This window comes from Clinocottus analis, unplaced genomic scaffold (genome assembly GCF_023055335.1).
Source record: "Clinocottus analis isolate CAN_PGR_092001 unplaced genomic scaffold, fCliAna1.0.p SCAF_14, whole genome shotgun sequence".
Taxonomy (NCBI): Eukaryota; Metazoa; Chordata; class Actinopteri; order Perciformes; family Cottidae; genus Clinocottus; species Clinocottus analis.
In genome coordinates this window covers 16,481,620-16,503,990 of record NW_027175865.1, presented here as the reverse complement: position 1 = coordinate 16,503,990, position 22,371 = coordinate 16,481,620, and the positions used below count along the sequence as shown (strand labels likewise).

At 43.3% G+C, this 22,371-nt stretch overlaps 2 protein-coding genes across 2 annotated transcripts; one reads left to right on the top strand and one right to left on the bottom strand.

Moving 5' to 3' along the window:
* Positions 1 to 2,030: 2,030 nt before the first annotated feature.
* nsun2 (NOP2/Sun RNA methyltransferase 2) lies at positions 2,031 to 12,259 on the bottom strand. The gene is made up of 19 exons (XM_068575482.1): positions 12,047 to 12,259; positions 11,256 to 11,413; positions 10,730 to 10,834; positions 10,527 to 10,632; positions 10,295 to 10,366; positions 10,124 to 10,208; positions 9,814 to 10,006; positions 9,137 to 9,211; positions 8,785 to 8,915; positions 7,668 to 7,741; positions 7,361 to 7,491; positions 6,514 to 6,610; positions 6,112 to 6,308; positions 5,693 to 5,785; positions 5,471 to 5,606; positions 4,008 to 4,088; positions 3,470 to 3,608; positions 3,014 to 3,053; positions 2,031 to 2,865 (listed from the first exon to the last, which is right to left on the bottom strand). The coding sequence occupies exons 1-19, from the start codon at positions 12,107 to 12,109 to the stop codon at positions 2,580 to 2,582; spliced, it is 2,262 nt and encodes a 753-aa protein (XP_068431583.1). The 5' UTR covers positions 12,110 to 12,259; the 3' UTR covers positions 2,031 to 2,579.
* A 644-nt stretch (positions 12,260 to 12,903) lies between these two features.
* srd5a1 (steroid-5-alpha-reductase, alpha polypeptide 1 (3-oxo-5 alpha-steroid delta 4-dehydrogenase alpha 1)) lies at positions 12,904 to 20,761 on the top strand. Its single transcript, XM_068575483.1, has 5 exons — positions 12,904 to 13,363; positions 14,101 to 14,267; positions 16,046 to 16,147; positions 18,953 to 19,103; positions 19,306 to 20,761. Exons 1-5 carry the CDS (start codon positions 13,053 to 13,055, stop codon positions 19,370 to 19,372), a joined length of 798 nt encoding a protein of 265 aa, XP_068431584.1. The 5' UTR covers positions 12,904 to 13,052; the 3' UTR covers positions 19,373 to 20,761.
* The last annotated feature ends 1,610 nt before the right edge of the window (positions 20,762 to 22,371 follow it).

Here is a 22,371-nt window from a genome sequence, read left to right as displayed (position 1 = left end):
TCGACTGACTCCACAAGCAGCTCGCCCACCAACACACACACACACACAGACACACACAGACACACACACTCTGATATAGCACAACCTTCACCCTGAAATACCGTCAACAGATCTCAAACTCTTCTCCACTCCCTCTCTCCCTGATGGTTCCTCCTCTCCACTCCCTCCCTCGGCCACGTTGTTCCAGCATCACCTGGTCTCTTGTCCCCACCTGTCTCTGTCTCTGTCTCGTATCAGCCTAATTCGGTCAAAATGTCCCCTTTGCTTTCCTTTTTGGAAACAGTTGGTGCACAACAGAAGCGGCTGCGCTTGTTCGTCCACTCGGCCCCCCGAGCATCGACTCCTCTCGTCCCCCTCCTGTCTCTCTGCAAGCAGTGCGGTCACCTGCTGCGTGGTAATGCCCTCTGTCGTGCACTTTAGAGGTCAAAAATCACCTTTTTAAAAAAATTTCAAAATTTAAAAAAGGGAGCGACGGGTCCCGAAGCGCGAAGTTGAAAAGCGAGGAGGCAGACGTGAGGAGGAGAAGAAGAGGAGAGCGGAGGAGTGATGCTCTCTGCCGGCCCCTCGGTCCGCTCTTCTTCCGCCACCGTCACCGGGGAGAGGTGAGGGGGCTGGTTGTCATGACGGCTGTTGTCATGGCAGCAAGGACCGGGCGATAAACAGGGAGGAGGAGAGGACGTCCGTCCATCCGGTGCCGTGAAGCTGCCGTGGCAACCGCTGATATCTGCCGCCGTCGTGGGAAGTTTCACTGCTTCTCCCACGTTTTTCATCGTCACTTTAGAGAATTCATGTTTCCTTTTTCAGGGCCGACAAAACGCTCCTTGGACTGACACGCACAGCATGTTGTCGACTAATCGATAAGTTGATTGGATAGGTCGCCGCAGAGAATCCCACAAAACAACCCAGTCGCATGTGTTCTTTGACAAGAAGCATGAAAGAAGCAGAAGAAATGTTCCATCTTCTACCAAAACGACGGATTAGTCGACTAATGGAAGAACAGCGCTCAGTTTGACATTTCCCTCTCTTATGTTAGAAACAAATATGTAAAGACAATAAGTTGACCGAGGAGACGTCGTCTTGTATCATATCTTCAGCCGACAGTCTTTGTTTCGGACTCCTCTGACTCACACTTCAAACCGTGCGATGCGTGACGCTCCGTCCTTCACGGGGGGGAAAGGCCAGCAGGATAAACTCAATGATCCGTCTGCGTGTGGTTTGGATCTGCCGGGACAGGAAGCAGCAGAGTTACGCATCCAGATGTGCGCTCCTCCAGCGTCAGTCTGAACAGCTGTTATCAGCCATCGATTGTCAATAACGCCAAAGAAATCATCACCAATGCCGAGGAGGTTATACTTTTACAGCTTTTATGCACCACTTCTTTTAATAATTAGCATCTCCTATTGCATATGAACATGTATAAAAACCACCAGACACAGGAACAGCTTCTTTCCACCGGCCGTCACTCATGATGATGAAGAGCTGATCAGACGCCTCCATCTGCACTAAACAGCCTTCATTGTTCTTAAGTTCATGTTCGTATATATTTATATTGTACATAAAAGTTAAATATTAATGTTGACGCTTAGTTTCTGCGTTCAACTGTCATTAAATGTCTTTTTTCTATTTCTCTTGTTTATTTGTATTTAATTTGTATGTACGACTGACGGACTATAGAGTTAAAGTCCATGTCTATTCACTCATCAATATAGTTTACAGCTAAAATAACAAAATGGACATTTGGTCATCTGTGCTATTTATATTTATATACATCCATTTGTCGCGGTCCCGTCTCTTTACATTTACTTACAGCATATTTGTGTCTGCAAAAACATTGTGTGAAATGCAAATTCTGTTCACTAATCTTATTTCAGTATTCTCTAATTAATATTGATGACACTTTTTTAATTAATGTGGTATTAAAAATATTTCATGGAAAAATTTGAAAAATAAAACTGGCAGCGCCACAGGATGCATTAGTACCCACTTTATTTTCCACTGCTTTAGGGATTCATATTTCATATTGAATTCCTCATGATCCTTTTATTATGTCTAATTTGATTTAATCAGCGCCTTCCAAAGCACGTCTTTAATGCTTCAGTAGATCGAGAATGAGCAAGTCAAATAATCTGAACAGGTGGTGACAGTTAACGCTTTTAATCCATATTTCTGCTTGATTACAGGTGGAGAAATTGAGATGGCAGTTAATATACACCTCTATAAAGATGAACGGAAGAAAAAACAATTTCTGATGTCACTTGTTCAGTGGAATAAGTTCTTTAAAATAAAAAAAGTTAAAATAAGAAGCTATTTAACTAAAACTCCTGGGAGGGGATTAAAAAAGCAAAAAAATCCCAAAAAAGGAGTCCATCTCTGCAGTAGCAGTGTGGCGGAGGAACCCGTGGAGACACATCATCCTCCTCCTCTTCCTCCACCACGGGACGCGACCTTTGACCTGATTGATCAACATCTCTTGGAGCTCCGATACGTCTCCAGTCAGTCCTCCTCCTCCTGTCTCCTCCGCCTCCTCCTGTCTCTTCCTCCTCCTCCTGTCTCCTCCGCCTCCTCGCCACGCTCCGCCGCTACTTCTTCGGTTCCGACGATCCGTTTTCGTCCCCGTTCTGCAAGTCCAGCTCGGCCTTGATCTCCGCCGCTCCTTCCTCTCCGGCGACCTTTGCCGCCTCTTCCTTCTCTCCGTCCTTCCCTTCCTTCTTTACTTCCTTCCCGGCGCCCTGTTTGTCTCTGAAGACCTCGACGCCGAGCAGTCGGAGGTAATGAAACCTCTCGTTGCGGGGCACGAAGGCTCGGATGGACGTCTTCCCCCTCCAGCCGCACAGCTGGATGGGACACTGCGGCTCCTCTGGGTGACTGACACACACACACACACACACACACACACACACACACACACACAGGGTCATGGCCGGTCACAAATTAGCCCCAAAACATAAACAACAACAAGGATATGCCTTGATGAGAACACATGCACACACTTCAAAACATGAAAACAACTTACTTTGGGTTGGGAATGTACTTGAGCACGATGCTACCCATTACTGTGGAGAGAATGATAACATTCATTACCTTGAAGCATGTTGATGTGAATTATAATACACGTATCCGATAAGGCAGTGCAACGACAGTTTTCTTTTGGCTAAAATTGCTCGGCTCCGCTCGAGACTTCTTTTTTGGGTCAGTGCCTTGCTCAGGGGCAGCTCAGCACCCGTTATCGAGGAGCACAGAGCATTACTCATTCACTTTACATTTTCGTTCCCCCGCCAGCCGAGACAGAAAGCTTCCAGTCACCAACCCGCCACCCTGACCTCTCGACGGCTTCCCCAAAAGCCTCGTTTCTGTATCCTGAAGAAAGCCGTCGTACTGATGACATTTACAGAGCTTTACTTTTCTTCAAGCGGGTATTCAAGTCGTTTGAAAGGTGTGCCGTCTGTATATTTTGCCATGTGAATCATACTCAGTTTCTTGGCCTGGGCGTGGGCGTCTTCCTCCAGTTTGCTGAGGTAGGGGTTCTCCTGGGTCAGCAGCACTTTGATGTCCTCCACACTCACTTGGATTATCCTGGAGCGAATGTACGGCTGAAGAGTGTAGATACCCTTGTTGGACAGAGAAGAGAGGCCGCTGACGCTCCGCAGACTCGCATAATAAATACAGACTCCTAATGTTTCACGGCGCATGTGAGATTTTGTCTGAATTAAGTGGATTTGAATGTGTGAACTCAGTGAGGAACACAGTGAAAGATGGGGAGAGAACACTGATGAACGAGCTGCTTCTACAATAACGGTGTTGAAATCAGTCCTAGAAATATAAGCAGTGCATATCACCGAGCATCCCTTCAGCTCGCACTACTAATCACGTGGTGCATACAAAAAAAATGTAGGGAATTGTGTAAAAAAAGTGCAGCTCTGGTGTAAAGATTCTGAGAGAAGGTTGTATTTTCACAATACAGCTTGTGTGTGTGTGTGTGTGTGTGTGTGTGTGTGTGTGTGTGTTACCTCCTGAGCCAGTCTGAAGGGACAGCCAAACTCCTCTCCATCACTGTTGCGAGACCACACCTTCACCCCCGTGTTTATGACCTGAGAAGAAGAAAAAGAAAACGTAGTGAGCCGACAAGTTGCTCTGTACAAAAACACAGCGATGCCAAAATACTACTGCTTTTAAACGGCCCTAATTAATATTCCTCCTGATGACTAAAGCAAGGACGCCATTGAAATCAAAATAAAAAGGATTAATTATGCTTCGCGTGGCGTCGTGGTTTGACTGCGCTTTGTAATTCCGTCCTGATGTCGGACACACCGCTCCGCTCGTGCAGCCGGACTCAGCTCGAGTGGGAGGAAATTTGAAGTGATTTGCAGAGTGAAGTACAACACATCTGAAATAAATATCCACGTTGAATTCTTCATAAGCCTCAGGGGAAGAAAAGCAGAAAGAACACTTGCAGAATAACTTAAAATGAGAATATTAAAGTGGAAGAAATTGAGATTAAATTATTTTAATATTAGTTAGCTAGCTTTTTATTTATTTTTTCAACCTAAAAACTCAGTCCGAGGCCAATGAAAAGCAGCTAGCGTTAGCATAGCTAGCTCTGAAGCGTGCTAAATCTAGTGAGGAAGTCGTGAAGTCGGCCACGATGACCTTCAGGCTTTCCTACGACTACTAAAGGATTATCTTATCTTATAAACGATGAACATGGCTAAAGCTAGCTGTCACAGCTGTCCATCTAGATACAGGCAGGTAGGTTGCCCATCACAGGCTTAATACGGGAAAAAAACATTTATTGACAGCTATTAAGATGTGAAGAGAATTTCAATAAATACAAAATGAATAGATATGATAAAAACATATATTAAACACCTTCGCTTTAAACTAGCATCGTTCTGAAAAAAGCTTAATTCCATAGATTTCCTTTGTGAAACCGGAGACTATAAAAGAAGAAAGGGAAGTAAAACACAGGCCGTGTGTTTCAGACGCCGCACCCAGACTGTGTAATATTGTGTAAACGTGCAACTCACTGCGGTTTATCCCCACAGAAAGTGAAAAATATAGTGAATGCATCAAACACAATGAGGAGAACAAAGAGACTGAGACACACACAGTGCCACCTGTGCAGGTGCTCCAGGGGGGAGGACCAGAGGGATTTGGGACAGAAAGTGTCCCATCTGTTAGGCTGCATTCCTCAGTTTGGCTGGTACATGTACACACACACACACACACACACACGCGCTACCAATGCAAAGCCAACACGTCTGCAATGTGTGCATCGTGGCAGTGCACAGGACACAGTTTGTTTGGCCGCGCTGCACAGAACGATCAATCACCGGGAAACAATCGCTCATTGATTTGTTGTATCCATTACTTATCGTATTTCCATTGAAGGAAGCGCTCGGTCATCATCATTATCAATGCGTTCAATTATCTAAACGTTGTACCGAAAACAAACGGACACCCACACACAGACCTTCATGCGCTCGCTGTTGTTGATCAGCACGTTGCGGAGCTCTTTGGACACCATGTACAGGTGTCTCTTCTTGCCGTCGTGGGTCCTGGTCAGAACGTTGAGCTTGGGGAAGTTTGGTGCCAGATTGTAGAAAGATCTAGACAGGAAGCGGACAATGAAATAAGTGTTTTGGGACACACAAAAAATGCCGAATGCTCATGTCTAAAGCACAGAGAGACTCACTGTATGGTGTTGAAGACGGGGTCTTCCTCAGTCAGGAACACAAAGGGGTCTTCTTTATAACCCATCAGCTTCATCTTCTTGGAGGCTGGAGGCCTGAGAGGAGACAGACATCCAGGTATGACCCAAAATAATTTACTTATTTAAATTCAAGATACTACATTCATTTGGGTTGTGCTGCCAAAATGCCGCCCCCCCCCACCCCCCCGTCTATTGTTCCCAGTAAAGCTTTTCATATCCAAGCTTTTAATGACGACAAGGCCGACGATGAATTATGGAAATTGCTTCAAATGTGCATACTCCTCAGGACCAGTGAAGGGTTTATTAATCCGAAGAGTAATCTCTCATTAAAAGCAATGTAATCTTCTTCTTATAATGGCTCACGATGTCCTCGAGGTTTTTCCTTTTGTTTATTAGCTCACCCACACACTCCATCTTGTTTAGCAGCGCTCTCCTGGGCAGAGGAAGCTCCTTTGGGTGCCTCCTCCTCTACTTCTAGTTCTGGGCCTTCCTCCCCCACCTCCTCCTCCTCATCCACAGCACTCTCGAGGAGGCGGGGAGCGTCTGCGGGGGAGCCGTCGGTCTGGGCCGCCGAGCCGGACGAGACGTCCTTCTTCAGCTGGAGATGACGGGGAGAGAGGCGAGCAAACAAAAGGGGGGAAAAGAGAGAGAAGAAGTCCCAGCTGTGGTTAGTAACAGGTGAATGACGCATTGTGGGAGGGGGGAGGACGCATATTACATTGAATTCTGCTCCATTTCCCTCTTCAAGTAAAAAGACTGAATATCTAATCATCCGGTGAGTGTGTGCGTTTGTGAAGAAGTACCTTGGGATACCGTCTGTTCCAAGGCATGGAGGCTTTCTTCACCAGCACAGCCACAAAGAAACCTCCAGTGTTCTGGTGATGTGGTAGAATCCTCATACTGACAACACACACACACACACACACACACACACACACACACACACACACACACACACACACACACACACACACACACAAATCATGGCTTTGAGTTTTATGGTGCCACCTAATGTAACGACAAACAAGGATCCCCCCCCCCTCCCCTCTGGTATTAAATTGAAGAAAAGATGCCGAGACAACGCGTGACGACGTCGCCCTCTGCTGGCCGGCGTTGTGCCAGTTTATGCATTAAGACTAGAAGTGACATCATCCACCATTAAGTGAGAGTGCAGGTGTGTGTGCACATGCGTGTGCTTCCGCTCAGATGGTGCACATTTGTGCAAAGGTGTGCCATGAAAATAAATCAAACCACAATGCTCAGCTAATCAAGTTGGCGTCAATGAGAACAGAGAAAAAACAACTGTGTGGTGCGTTTGTCTGCCTTCATGAGAACAAAATAGCCTCAGGAGGATAAAATTATGACAAATGAACTCAAATAAGAGATGGGTTTGGGGGGAAAGAGCTTTTATAGCCATTGAATAGCTCTACTATTTTATACACCGACAAAAAAACAATTTTATAAGAGGAATACAGTTTATATAATATTGCCCCCTTGTTACTGAACTCACCAAAAGAACACACAATTTGGCACTCAAAGGGCCCACACTCCTATTCCCCCGTCGAGCCTTTCGACCAAGCTTTCAGAACCGAGCCAAACACGGCCATCAAATAAGAGCGCACACCTTTAACGCACGAGCGTCGTACATACCATCTCTCCAGATGCATGTCGGCGAGTTTTTCTGGGTCCGTTGGCGGGAACATGGTGGGGCGGATCTGTGTGTGACGATGGACCGGCACCTCGGAAAAGTCTGCGAACCATTGGCCCTCCTTGGTCATCAGCTGCAGAGATGGCAATCGGTGGAGTCGTGAGAGAGAGAGAGAGAGAGAGAGAGAGAGAGAGAGAGAGAGAGAGAGAGAGAGAGAGAGAGACAATCACAACATTCTGTCTGACACTAAACAGCGCTTTCCACTTTATATGCAATAAAAAAGCCCCCCACAAAGAAATGCTCCAGTACCTTCCAGGCGGAGACCCCGGGCATCCACTTCAGCCCTGGCAGATCCGCCGAGCCGTCGGCCAGCTCCAGAGCTCCTGGCAATGTGGATGAGGAAAGACGTTGCAACTTGGCAGACAGAGACTGAAATTGATACCTAAAAATAGCCGCTCGTATAAAACGCACGGTTACATTTAGCGGCTCAAAGGCAAATTAAATCGTGGAGTTGGCTCTACAGCTGTTTGACCTCATGTGCTCCAACGCTGCCGTTTTGTGTGACTAGTTTTACAAGATAACAGAGCAATTCAAATCAAACTGGTCCTCAAGCTCAGAATCTCATAATGCTTGATATCCTGCCCCTACATCTACCATATAAAGCCAGCAACCTACTACTATATACTTAATACATAATGTATTATATACCTAATATACATTTTTTAAGTAGGATACTTCTAACAGACACTTGTACTTAAGGCCTCAAGAAAACCAGACACAATCTTCTAAACAAAACCCAGAAAAAAGGACCTCTTTTGGAAAAACTGCATTCCTTTCCGAGGGGGAGAAAACGGCCTGTGATTGCTCTACCAGTAGTGTGAATCTCATTAACTGACAGCACCGTCTGAAAAAATTGGACAATTTTGGGGGCGGGAATAATCTTTCAGGATCTTAGCCGTAATGATTTAGTGCTTTTCATTGAGATAAAAAGCTGAATAAAGTTTATATATAAAGGTTTTATACAAAAAGAGCAATCTGAAGACGGCAGGAAAACTGACAGGCACTCATTTTTTTTCAGACCAACAATAATTGATGAAATCGACAAAAAGATTGCGAGATTCTTTAATAATACACAATTATAATATGCAGCCATGATCATCATACTAATAAGTCCAGCATGAGTGCTCTTTCAATGTTTCACCAGTAAACGGTTAAGCAACATCTTTTTAATCTGATGTCTGAGGCGGGCCTGGTTGAGTCAGGCCACGTGCACTAATTAAATGTAGAGGGTTTTATTACACCTTTGATAAGCTTAAGTCAGCAATAGCCATCTGAAGTTAAGAGGAAGAAGTTGAGAAGAGAACTTTTATTGGCCTAAAACGTCCAAACAGACATTGCCCTGGCAGTGTTTGTGTGTGGTTGCTACCTTCGCTCTTCTCCAGCAGCGCTGCGATGACGGCTTCGTCCTCTATAGGGTTGAGTGAACAGGTGGAGTAGACCATCCGCCCGCCCACAGCCAGCTGTTCAACGCCGCGCACTGCGATACGCAGCTGGAGCCTGGAGAACACACACACACACACACACACACACACACACACGCACACACACACACACACACATCTGTAGTACTGCCAACTTTTTTTAATTAGCAGCAAAAGAACACACTCCATTCCCGTGTCTTTTAGTCAATTTGGGCTACCACACAACTGCATGAATTCCTGTGGTGTCACAAAAGGCACAAACACAAACTCCCCCCCCCCCCCCCCCCCCCCACTCACCCGTGGAGGTGCAGGCTGTTGCTTGTCGTCCATTTCTTCCACACGTCGATGTTCTTCCTCAGGGTGCCGTCCCCGCTGCAGAACACAGAGAGCGGCAGTCAGACATCCCCTGTGTGGCCCGAGGCGCTGAAACCACCAGAGACAAACCCCCCACCACCACCAACACTTTCTCACAGGGCAAAAAATGTCAGCCAAGCACAAACTGTCTAAACACCGGGTTTCAGCTGACTGTTCACATCTCCGCTGCCTCCCTCTCTCTCTTCATCACCACTTCTCCCCTCTTCCTCCCTCTGTGTTTGGCAGAAGCTCCTGGCTTCAGCACCACAGCTGGCTAAACTCAAGACGGCATTTGCAAACAAATGCAGTTCTGTTTTGGCCGTGAAATGCCGCTGGACTCCAAGAGGAGGAGGATGTTTAACCACGAACCCCCGTACCCAAACATTATCGGCAGCCCATTAGATGTAAAACCCGTAAATACGCAGCATTTGACAAAGTCGGGGGCGAGGTCTCGTCTACCATCTGTCCCACTTAAGTCTCCTGCCAGTCACCCAGAGCTCAGCGGCCGTGTTTCTTTCCTCATCCACTTCCTCCACAGACTTCCAAAACTATCTGCGGTCTTCTAATGTGCCTCGGCGGCGCGGACACAAGCCAGACACATACGGCAGCCCTTTGCTGACCTGCAGGGCACGTCACACAGGATGCGGTCGTAGAAGAGGACGCCCTTCTTGCCGCCTGAGTCGATCTGGAGCGTGGGTATGCAGGAGGCGTCGTGGTTGACCACCATGATGCAGGGGCTGTTGAGACGCTTGGCTTGGTGCACGAGCAGGTAGCAGCGCTTGTTGTCCACGTCGTTGGCAATGACAAAGCCCTCTGGAGGTAAAGGAGCAGGGAAGGCTGATTATCGCGCCTTTAATTTCCCATCACATACACAACCACTGAATTCAGTTATTGAAGCATCTTTCCTCGTTTAAAATGTGTGCGTCTTACCTGGAAATGGCACGTCCATGTCGGAGTGGAGCATCTCAATCAGCTGGGCCGTCTTCGACCCAGGAGCGGCACACATGTCCAGGATCTGCGCAAAACACATGCATGTCAACACTTTAAATTAGCTTTTTTCAGCTAAAGAGAAAGTGTTTCACAAAGAAAAAAACATTTTACCTTGTGATGCGACTGAATCTTCAAGAGGAGAGGCGGGATCATACTGACAGCTTCCTGTCGGCTGATATTACCCTGAAAGGACAAACAGAAAAGTGTTTTTTCCCTGTTATATCAAGGTGAATTTTGTGATTACAGCCACTATGAACACCTGCTACACTCCTGGCATAACTTCTTTAACAGGGCCTAAAATAGAGCCACAGGTAAACTTTCTGTTTGGTTTGTTTTGACTCACCGACTCCGTCTCGCTGACTAGAAACTGGTGGAACTTCTCCAGCAGGGGAGACTTCCTGATGATCTTCCTGCTCATGTTGGTGTGCCAGGCCTGCTCATCGGGATACCTGGAGAGGACGGACACAGTGTGCACTGAGCTTTCGAGTTTGATTCTGTGTGTTTGTATGTTTGTTTTCAGCCTCGAGTAAAACCAAAAGATCCTACCAGCACAGAGGCTGTGGAGCCTCAATCTTCTGACCATCTATCTCCACCTCTTGGATATCCTTAAAGTACTTCTCCTTCAGACAGTTGAGGATCTCCTTGGCATGGCTGGAATAAAACAGAAAGGACGACAACAAATGCCTGCATTAGGAGAGCAGTAATCCAGGTTTCAATTCGGTCAAACCCCTGATCTCATGCGCCCAAATATTGGAGCTTGGGTTGAGATGATAATCATGCCTTACTCTTTCACATCAATTATAGTTAATTAACAAAGGATCAACTGTCTCGCACAGCTTAACGGCAATAAGAACGTTATCTGTGTTGATGTGAGATGGAAGTTGTGACCATTTTTGGTGTCCTAAAGAAATGGGAATTCAAATGGTAAAAAACATACAAAAGACAACAACATTTTCTCCACTTTCTAGCAAAATTGTTAATTGTGCAGCACCGTGCACGGCTTTAAGGAGGACCCTTTTTTTTGGGTGGGGCAAATAAGTCAGAATCCAGGTAATACATCTGTCCGGCTCACCTCTTGTATCCAGTGATGCGGATGGTTGCTGGCAGCGGCTCCCTCATGGCATCCATGAACTGTTCAAACTCTCCAGCAGGCACCAGGCCGAGCTCTGTGTAGTAGTGCTCAAACAGCTTGTTCTCCTTGACAATGTCAGCATAGCCAACTCCCCAGCCCTGAACACACAAGTGTACAGTTATTAGTATATATGGCTCATATCTTTGAATATTAGACATCACTGGAAAATCCCCTACTAATGAAAATTAGACGTGAAGGCCTATTTCGTATGAGAATATAGTTAAACAAATGCCATTCAAACATCTGCAATTAAAATGTGTTCTTGTCACCTGCTACATTTTAGCATAGTTTCATGATTAATTCGGCATGTAGAAATCCACAATCTCGGCTTGTAGAAGGTAAACTAGTGTCCTGCACCTGCACGCATGAGCATATAAAATCAACACATTTCTGAACGAAGTCTGGTGAAGCCTCACAACCCCTCCGAGCAAAACAACAACAAAAACACACGCAATGACCTCGACTAACGTGTCAAATGACGATCACACATAGCCTCGTGAAATAGCCCGGTAGCTAACAGAAGAGCTATGTGAAGTTGCAGCTGTTAGCATAGCAGCATGGCTGCACACCTTTAGGTACAGATGACCTACCAGGGAGAACACGACCGTGCCCCCCCTTTTGCATTTATGTAGTCAATTAAAACAGAAAGGTACTGTAATAGGTGGCCTCTTGAGCACTTCACAGCCAACATTAGCAACGAAAAGTTGCAGCTGGATGAGTGCGAATCTTACGGAGTCTCTGTCGTCCCTGCCAGTCGCTTGGTTTTTCTGCCGCTGTCTGCTTCTCTTCCCCATGCTGGTGTTGGCGTAGCAGACGACTCTGGAGAAAAGTCTGCGGACCGTCGTGGTGTCTGGACGCAGGGGAGCGGAGCCTGTAAGTCGGGGTAAAAACAAAGCAAGACAGCCAAGGATGTACTACTGCGACGCTGCTGTGTATCCTCGAAACGTGTTGCCTCTGACGCACGTGAATCAGGACCCCCAGCGCAAGGTGGCCATCAAAAGTGCCTGAAATAAAGAGACTTTGGATTTTAATTTCTTTACCGCAACAGACAAGTATTACACTGTAAACATATGAATATAACATATAAATATGTATTAGTATGCATTAAAATACATAAACAAAACGAGTATTAACGATTTATATATATACGTAAACATATATATTTATACTCGTTTTGTTTATTTATTTATTTTAATATATATGTATATATATATTTATAATCGTTTTGTTTATTTATAACAAACATAAATAAACAACACGAGTATGTGTGTATATATATATATATATATATACATATATATATATATATATATATATATATATATATATATATATATATATATATATATATATACACACACACACACACACGCCCGTACATTTAACTTTAATCTCAAACGTTTGAACAGTGCCATAGTTTACAGCAGGTGATTTATTCAAATTATTTGAATATGTATCGGTGACGTCAGACACCACCCCACGTTGAATAACGCTGATGGGAGAAGCGAGCGTTCTGATTGGCTCAGACTTAATACCATGTGTCTGTTCGTGGGCTGTGATTGGTCCTGAGGGGGGAACACACGTTTTGCAGTCGCGCACGTAAACCTATAGCGCTCCAGTATATGTATGTATACTTCAGCGGTAGCAAGCCATACGGCGTTTTATTAAATAGTTGTTAGTTACATTAGCATTGTTTGTTTGTTCTTTTTTCTTTGTAACATAAGCGCTTTCGCCATAATGGACGCACTCCTCCACCGGCTCTTCTCCTCGGAAGAAGAAGAGCTGTACATGTTGGACTGCATGGCTTATTCATTATTTTTTTTTGCAGCTTGCACTTTTCTTACTCTGCTCTTCGAAAACGTCCCGTACGGGCGGTACACGACCAGCAGGTATGGGTTCCCAGTTAATGCCAAGCTGGCTTGGTTCATCCAGGAGCTGCCTGCGTTTCTGGTGCCTCTGTGTCTGGTAGTTTGGACATCCTCTTCCAAAACCTCCCTGCTACCCAACCAGCTGCTTATTGCCATGTACTTCTGCCACTATGTCCAGAGGTAGGTCGCCACTATCAATTACGTCAGCATTTTTACAGCTGGAGGTGGTGAGCGAAAGTGAATGTTTCGCCAGCAGTACTCAGTGACTTCCAATGTACGTCACTTAGTCAAAGGAATAACTTGAATAGAAAGATAAATCTCTAAATGATTATTTTACACAATAATGGACACAGGAGAGTACATTACATGTTATATTGTATAGTACTAAGTAAGTAATACATGCTAGTGTGTCGAGCGAGTATTTGGAATAACATAGTTGTATTAATAATACATTAAAATAAACAAATAAACAATGCATAAATTACATCAATAAACAAAACATGTATATATATATATATATATATATATATATATATATATATATATATATATATATATATATTTAATAATAATAATAATCTGTATGTAAGTGTGTGTCATTGGGTGTGTGCGTGTGTTCTTGCATGTGTATGTGTGTGTGTGTGTGTGTGTGTGTGTGTGTGTGTGTGTGTGTGTGTCATTTTTGCAGCTGGAGGTAGACTAAAGGGATAGTTTTACCAGCATGAATACTAACTGACTTCCAATGAATGTCACTGAATGATTATTTTACACAGTAATGGACACAGGAGAGTGCATTACATGTTATATTGTATATTGTATCAGTAGTACTAGTTAAGTAATCTATGTTTGTGTGTCAAGCAAGTATTTGACATCACTTAGTTGTATTAATAATGTGGTTTTTTTCTTCTCTGTTAAAGATCCCTTATTTATCCATTTTTAATCCGAGGAGGTAAACCGACACCATTCATCTCGTTTATCATGGCCGTTGTTTTCTGCATCTGTAATGGCTACATGCAGATCAGGTACCTGAGCCATTATGCAGATTATCCAGCAGATTGGGTGACTCGTCCATCCTTCATCACAGGTTGGTGTTCTTCTTCTGCTGCCTCACTTTCTGCAAGGGAACTGAGATAGTTTTATTTTGCATAAGAGTTTATCCTGGTGACATTTTCTCTTGTTAACAATAATCTGGTGAGTATGGAAGGCCATCTCTGACACTGTAATGGATTAAAAACAAAGTTATTCCAATGAGAAACTATTTTAATATCACAACTTAGTATCTCAAAGTCCTTACATTTCAAAAAATATGACATTGTATCTCAAATTACGGAGTTACTATATCAAAATAATTACATAGTATCTCAAAATAAAGACTTAGTATCTCAATTTGAAGACATAGTATCTCAATAAAATAATAAATATAAAAATTAAAAAAAATGATTACTTTACTATCTCAAAAAAAAGAGTTAGTACATCAAAATACTAACATTGTATCTTAAGGTAATTAATTAGATTCTCAAAACGTCATGACATGGGCAGCCATGGTCTTCCATACTCTTGCTTCTGTTGTTTCATTGTCAAAGTCAAAATATTGAAGTAGTATGAATATGTTCCATTATCAGCAGACGAGAAATAAAAACAAAACTCACTTTTAATATTGGCAAATATTGACGAATAGAATAATTTACATTTTACGAAAATAATCAAGTAGAAGTAAAAACTGCTGACAACTGAAATAACAAGTTACTAAGTTACTGGGTGTTTTAAATCTAATTTAGTGTGTACAATTTAGTGTAAAATGGTATAAAAATAGCAGCGGCTGAAAGATGTTTTATTGATTCCTGGAGTAACAGAGTAAGTCAGGATAACAACCTCTTGCCATCAGTGCATCCCTTTTACCCCTCGTTCCTCTCCTCCTTTTCTATTTTTAAATTAAATGCAATGGCAAGTCTTTGCTTAAACACATAGCTGTCAATCAAATATTGGGTCCATCTTGTCATTCTCCTCGTATGCCTCTTGCTCCCCTGCAGGGGCTTCCCACGCTTTCCAAACCTCAAAATGCTCAGCAGTTTTTCTTGGCTCCGGTTACTGTTCAAGCTAACGCAGGAAACTGCCAGTTTAGAAAATATGTTTTCTTTCACCGTTCATGATTGACTTACTGGAGGAGTTCAGTTTGTGTAAATTGGGGAATATACATTTGTTATTATATACTGTATAGTATGACTCTCGTCCCGAGCTAAATCAACGTCTCATGTTCTGTGAATATGATGCCTAAAAAACATGTATATTTTATATATTTGTACATTGAACTGGCTTGTAAAATTTGAGGTGTGGAACCATGCTTGCATTGAAAATTTACACTGATAAATTATTAGTTATTTATTATTCATAAATGTATGAATGTCAATGTTTTCCATAAAAAGTAAGATATATATATATATATATATATATATATATATATATATATATATATATATATATTATGTCAAAGACAGCCAGCCCTTATGACCTACTAAACATACACTAAGTGTTTCCAAAAATATTGTATAATGTTATTCATGCCGTGTGGCATCTAACATTATATATATATATTAATATTATAAGTTGAATACATTGTGGGCCACAGCTGTAACTTTTATAGAAATGTCAAAAGACACATGCTCATTTGCTTTCTTTTTGAAAGTTGAATTAAAGCGGATCTGGGAGGCGATTAGCTGAGCTGAGCACCAAGATTTGAACCGCGGGTATCGATCCGCTCATTTTAATCCTTACTCGGCAAAGAAGGCGCATGTCAGTCGTATTTCTTTATAAACACAAAGTAAAACGTGGTGCTGAAGCAGCTTCTGCTCGGTCTGTCTCCAGGGTCTGTGCTGTGGTTGCTCGGCTGGCTGGTGAACGTGCACTCTGACCACATCCTGAGGAACCTGAGGAAACCCGGAGAGACCGGCTACAAGATTCCCACAGGTAAGCGCTTTAGTTCTGAAAACATTGGGCCGAATTATTTCTCTCACCACAGTCTTTTACTCCGATTACACTGCTACTTTTCAAAAAGGAAAAACCTGATGAGACGTGTAAAATAATAAAGATACATTTATTCAAGTGCAGCTTCTTTGCACTTTTACTCCCGACGACGGTGATAAATATCACCGTTTGTCACGTCAACAACCCATATATCATGATAACAGCATGTGATCTGCTCATGAAATAATACATAAAGAGTCTGAATGCAAAAAAAACAAATGGCTTTGTATACTCTTGTTTGAATTTTTCTCCCTACTCCTTTTTTTTTAGGTTTAAAGTTTGAATCAGTTTTCCTAGCACTGTCGTAGGGTGACAAGAAAGCAGTAATCACGCCATGGCACAGAACTCTGCGGCCCTCGTGCACAAGGCCACATGCTAATTTTCCAGCGTGGTCGCATGATTATACAGAATCGCACTGTAAGCAGAATCACAGGTTGTCAATAGTCATCTTCTTCTCTTTGCCTTTGGCCTCCGTGAACCCTCACATTAGCGTTTAAAAAGGATCTCGCTGCCTTACTTGTCTTGTTTTGTGTGTGTGTAGTTTAGCTTGACTTGACGCAGAAAGAGAAATGTTCTAAACCGCAGAGGGTTTATAGTAATCATGTCAGACAGCAGGCCCGCCCCACACGGGAACACGGGAACACGGACATTATATGTCTGCTAAATAAAGCACTCGGCCTACTGCTTATGTGTTCAACGCAACGCTCGTGTTTGTACAGTAAATAAGAAGCTGCAGCCACTTAGCTTAGCTTAGCGTAAACACAGGAATCAGAACAAAGTATGCCAACCAGCGCAGCTAAACATGCCCTAATCTATGTGGTATGTATCTTGTTTGTTTAATCCACACAGAAACAAAGTGTAAAAACTAAAGTTTTGCAAAGCCAGTCTCGCTGTCTTTATGTAAAGCTAAGCTAACTGGCTGCTGGCTCTACTTGTATCAAATAGACATTTCTGAAAATTACTAAAACAAGTCAATTTAACAAGGAAAACAATTTGCTGGCAGAACAGCGGAGACCTTTTTTACTTTGTGAAAATGGATGCACCTTGTATAAGAAGTGACAAGTAAATGGGAGGAGGGGGAAACTACAGTTTTGTCCGTCTTCAAACTGTTTTTGACAAATAATCTTCAGCATTGAATGAATTGGAAAAGAAAAAAATAGTGTTTTTTTTTCATCACATAAAAGGGAATCCAATTCACTGTCTGAATTTGCCAAACTGAATAAGTCATCATCACAGGTTCTCGAGAAGAGAAAAAAACAGAAAGAGGAAGCTCATTAACATGCTTCATGAGAATGGCCTGAGTATCTCCTATGACAGAGTCTTAGAGATCTCAGCTCAGTTAGGAGAAGCAGTTGTTGCACAGTATGTTGCAGATGGAGTTGTCTGTCCACCAGTCTTGAGAAATAACTTATTCTCAACTGCAGCAGTGGACAACATTGACCACAATCCCTCTGCAACCACTGCTCAAACATCCTTTCATTGTACAAGTATATCCATTTTCCAACACCCAAGCCCTGGAAATACTGGTGAAGAACGTGAAGTCAGATGTGAAGCTGAAGAAAGTTCTGGGGTTACCAGAATCAATTATTCTACTATCTGACCCTGTATTTAGGGTGAACTTGTTGAAATAATCCGTCTGGGACCCTCGCAGGAAAGTAAAGCGGAGAGAGGGCGAGGCGGGAGGAAGCCGCTCCGCTCCGAGTGAACTTCCAGGCACGTCTGGAGTCCCCTCTGCCAAGAATGCCACTTTCACATGGAGCGTAGCAACGCTACAAATGACCCGCGGGCAAAGAGGCAACGCTCAGCTCAATGCAGAACTAACACAAGAAAGTCTGGGACGAATGTTTAAAGGGTGCATTGTACATGGCTGCTGGCGTCTTATAGACACTTCCTCTATTCTGCTGATGTTTGTAATCAATTTAAATCAGTCATTTAACGTGTTCTTTCTGGTCACGCGGGAAAGTTATTTCCCACATTTTAACACATGCTGGAAAAGTGTGTTGTCATTGTCTGACTTGTTTTGGAATAGTGATTTAAAAAAAGAAAACAGAAAAAAACCTGCACCCTTTGAATGGTTTGTGGTTGAGAGTAATGGCACACGCATCTCATCTGGAGAGACTGAGGTTTCATAATGAAGATAGAGGAGGTGTGTTTGATAAGATCTGGGGCCGTGCGCTGACTTGTTCTCAGGGCGAGGACTCGTGTGTTGTGTCTTCCTCTGTTATGCACTTTGCTGTGTATCTTGCTTTTCTTTCTCCTTTTTTCTACAGATAATTATCTGCTTCTTAAGCCGATGCCAATAATTTCCAGATGCTGCACTTGATGGGTCAATGTATTATTTAGTTTGATAAATTATCAGCTATATTTTCATTCCCAGAATAATACATGATAAAATACACTTACCAGTATCAGCTAATTATTTATTGGGCCCAGTATATTTAGTATATTGTGCATCCAGAGTCAAAATCAAACAGAAATGACTAAAATCCGTACTATTCTCATGAACGCCATATCCAAAATCAGGAGCTGAGTTTCTTCAAATATGGCCCAAATGTCCACTTGGTAAACTTGAAGTCACTGTGACCTCAATGTGGCCACAACTTAAGAATTATCATGCTAATTGTGACACTTTCACACAAATGTTTTAGAGGATAGATTGTAATTCTAGTTCTCAGAGGGAAATACTTTCAGTGGATGTATGAAAGGGCAAGCATACCTGTCCTCATTCCTGTGTCTTCCCCCCACAAGGCGGAATGTTTGAATATGTGTCGGGAGCCAACTTCTTGGGAGAGATAGCAGAGTGGGCCGGCTTCGCTCTGGCCGGCCGCTCCGTTCACAGTTCAGCTTTTGCCATCTTTACCACAGTGGTCCTCGGCAGCAGGGCTGTGGCCCACCACAAGTAGGAATCATCACACACACACACACACACACACACACACACACACACACACACACACACACACACACACACACACACACACACACACACATACATAAATAGAGGAAGCAGGTTTTCATAGAGTGGGTTGCACACATTGAAGCAAATACTTATTATTAACAGAAGGAACTGGCTCTTTTCCCCTCTTTCTCTCCTCCTACAGATGGTACCTCGCTAAGTTTGAAGACTACCCGCAACGTAGGAAGGCGCTCATTCCCTTTCTGTTCTAACGGCTCCATGTGCACTGAAGCCTGAAACGTTACTGGTTCTTACAATGGCAGCGAAGAACATTGCCACAATGTTTTTTGTTGTTGAGAAACTCAAATGTCGGAATAAAACTTAAAGGTACAGTTTCTTTTTTTATTGCTGCAAATCAAATGAAAGAAAAGCCGCATGCTTGTGAGTGATCTAATCTGACAAGCAACACTTAAGATCCATAACCTTCAATATATATATTTTTATTTTTACCTTTGCTTATTACTGTTATGTCTACAAAGCAAAAATTACTTCCAACAACCATGTACTGAATGTACTAGAAGTGTTGTGTCCTCTGGAGGAAGTAAGATGCCGAATAGATGCATATACCACAACAGTAATACTGTGGATTTATAACATTCTGCACCAGCTATAAACACTTTTAGGACTCTTCGCTGATCTGCATATTCTCCCCAATGGAACATAAACCTGGAAATGCAAAGCAGACACTTAAAGTTTTCCTTTTTTCTCGAGAGTCGGCTGTTGCAAAAGCATCTTTTGAAGATCCATGAGTTGAAACACGGGGACCTTGAATTCTCCAACACATTTTTCACTGGGTGCTATCAGAAAGACTTTTCTCATCGCCGCATCATCTCCAAGGTCCAGAGAAGAGGTCAAGCGTGGCCCTCAATAACTCACTCATGCCTGAAATGGGAAGAAGAGAGCGTTGCCTCGACAAGTCACTCCCATGGAGGGCTTCTGAGAGAGCAAAGAAGAAGAAATGACTGAGTGTATGTGTGAAAGCAGGAGCACGCTGACCATAAACAACTCTGAATGGATGAACGAGGGAGCCTGGGCCAAAAGATGCAGTCGAGCTAAACATCTCTTCTATTCTATTATTGTGTCATAATCACGTTTACCATGAGCCTTGTAATCTGATGACTGTGGGTTAGGACTTTTCTGGAAGCATGTCTTAAATTATCGATGCTATGCGCTTTTTAAATGGATTTAGAAAGGAAACAAGTGCAATTATCATAAAACTTTGTGACATTCACATGCAAGTGAAAATGACGACATTGCGTTGAAGCACAAGCCACCTGGATGCTCCACAGTGTACCAGGCCACAAAAGAAAGTGTCGGCTGCAGCTTTCCTCCCGTAAACTCTTGATAAGTTCTTCCTTTTTCCCCTCGGTGGAGGACATCCTCCAGCACACAGCCAAGGTCACGGAATTATGGATTTGTATTAAAGTGTTGTTTTTGAAAAGATTTCGGTCATCGTTTTTTCCACTCCATCAATAAATAATAGGACGTCTGAGTGAGTGTGACGAGAAATGAAGGCTGTGCGCCGCTGAAGGCCACTCGGAGTGACATCCTTCATGCCCGAGGTTCCCGCTGTCTTCTCGCAGGCCATTTCCTCTGAATCCTCTGTGTCCACGCTTCTTGTAATTGCATCGCTATATTACACAGCCAGTATTTATTACTAAGCCTCTGGGTATGTTACCGTTCATCTTCAGGCCAGAGCGCCAATGGTTTTCTTTTTATATGCAAAAGCATGTGAGTGAACTGGCTTGTAACCATATGAGATGTGTGGATGTAATCGCCTCAGCTCGTGGTCTGCAGTTTTGAAGCCTCCATTTTGCCGAAACCGTCTTGGTCTTCACAACCAGAAGTGAAAAGGGGCGAGAGCTAAGTACAACTAAATGCTGAATTAACACCACATTATTATAAACAATAAAATATGTCTTAATGTGTTTTTTTTTCAAATTAAATAAAATATATAACTTGATTAAATAATGCAATAAAAAAAGTATTGATCAATAAAAACAAGTCAATGCAGTCAAATTACAATTATTTTATTTTTTACCCTTTCTCTGCGTCTCTGTATCCCATGGCCTGTTTGTGTGTTTTAAGATTTACTAAACACAGTAAAGATCCTCTCTCTCTTTGCAAACCAACCAGAAGGTGTGAACTCTGTATTCCTCCCTGTATTTCACAGAAAATATGCTTCGGTTAAGACATGTTTTGCTGGTGAAAAGCATGATATGCAAAAAGAAAAATAAGCAAAGGTAAAGGGATTGAAATGACCGTTCAGCTCAGTCATTGCCTGCAGGTGGTGCAAGTGTTAAAATGAAAGAAGCTAAGATGTCACACACCAGCATGGCTGCAGCTTCTGGCCCAAACAGCTGCTGTTACTCTTCTTGCATGTACGTATACATGGTCGCAGCTTGACTGGAACTGCACGCCCACATTTGTAGTTCTGAGAGCTGGTGCTCTGCTGGTACACCTTGTTTGTTTCTGCAGAAAACGCCACTGGCTATATGTTCATGTGTAGAAATGTGAAATAGCTGTTGAAAGAACAGTGCAAATACAGCTCTCCACTAATGTGGGTTAAATATCTGGAACGTGCTGCGGCCTCATTATCATTCAAGCCGCATGCAGTCTCAGACTACTGCATGCTTCCTTCACATTATCTGCGATTACTGTTATGCCTGAAAGCACTGTTGACTTTTCCAGCCCTGCCTCTGTCTCTCTCTGTGTGTGTGTGTGTGTGTGTGTGTGTGTGTGTGTGTGTGTGTGTGTGTGTGTGTGTGTGTCTGTGTGCTTGCGTGTGTTAGGCATCTGTCAGCTTTGGTCCAGTCTCCACCAATGTGGTAATCCCATAAAAGATGACAATGAGGCAAACCAGCCTTGAAATGACACACACCACACACGCACACGCGCGCACACACACACACACACACACACACACACACACACACACACACACACACACACACACACACACACACACTGGCACACAGTCAGTGTGTGTGTGTTTGGCTTGAGCCGAGACTGTGACATGAGATATGAGAGGAATAACCTCTTCAATCTGGTGTTCCACTCAAACGCCTGTGTTTCACACGGTGTCGGATACAGGGAGATAGAAAGGAGGGCGTAAAGATGCACACAGGCGTGCGGAGGAAGCTAGCAGCTGTGTGCGCGTGCGTCCGTGTATACTGTATGTCTGAGTGTGTTACACAGAGAACATGCACGT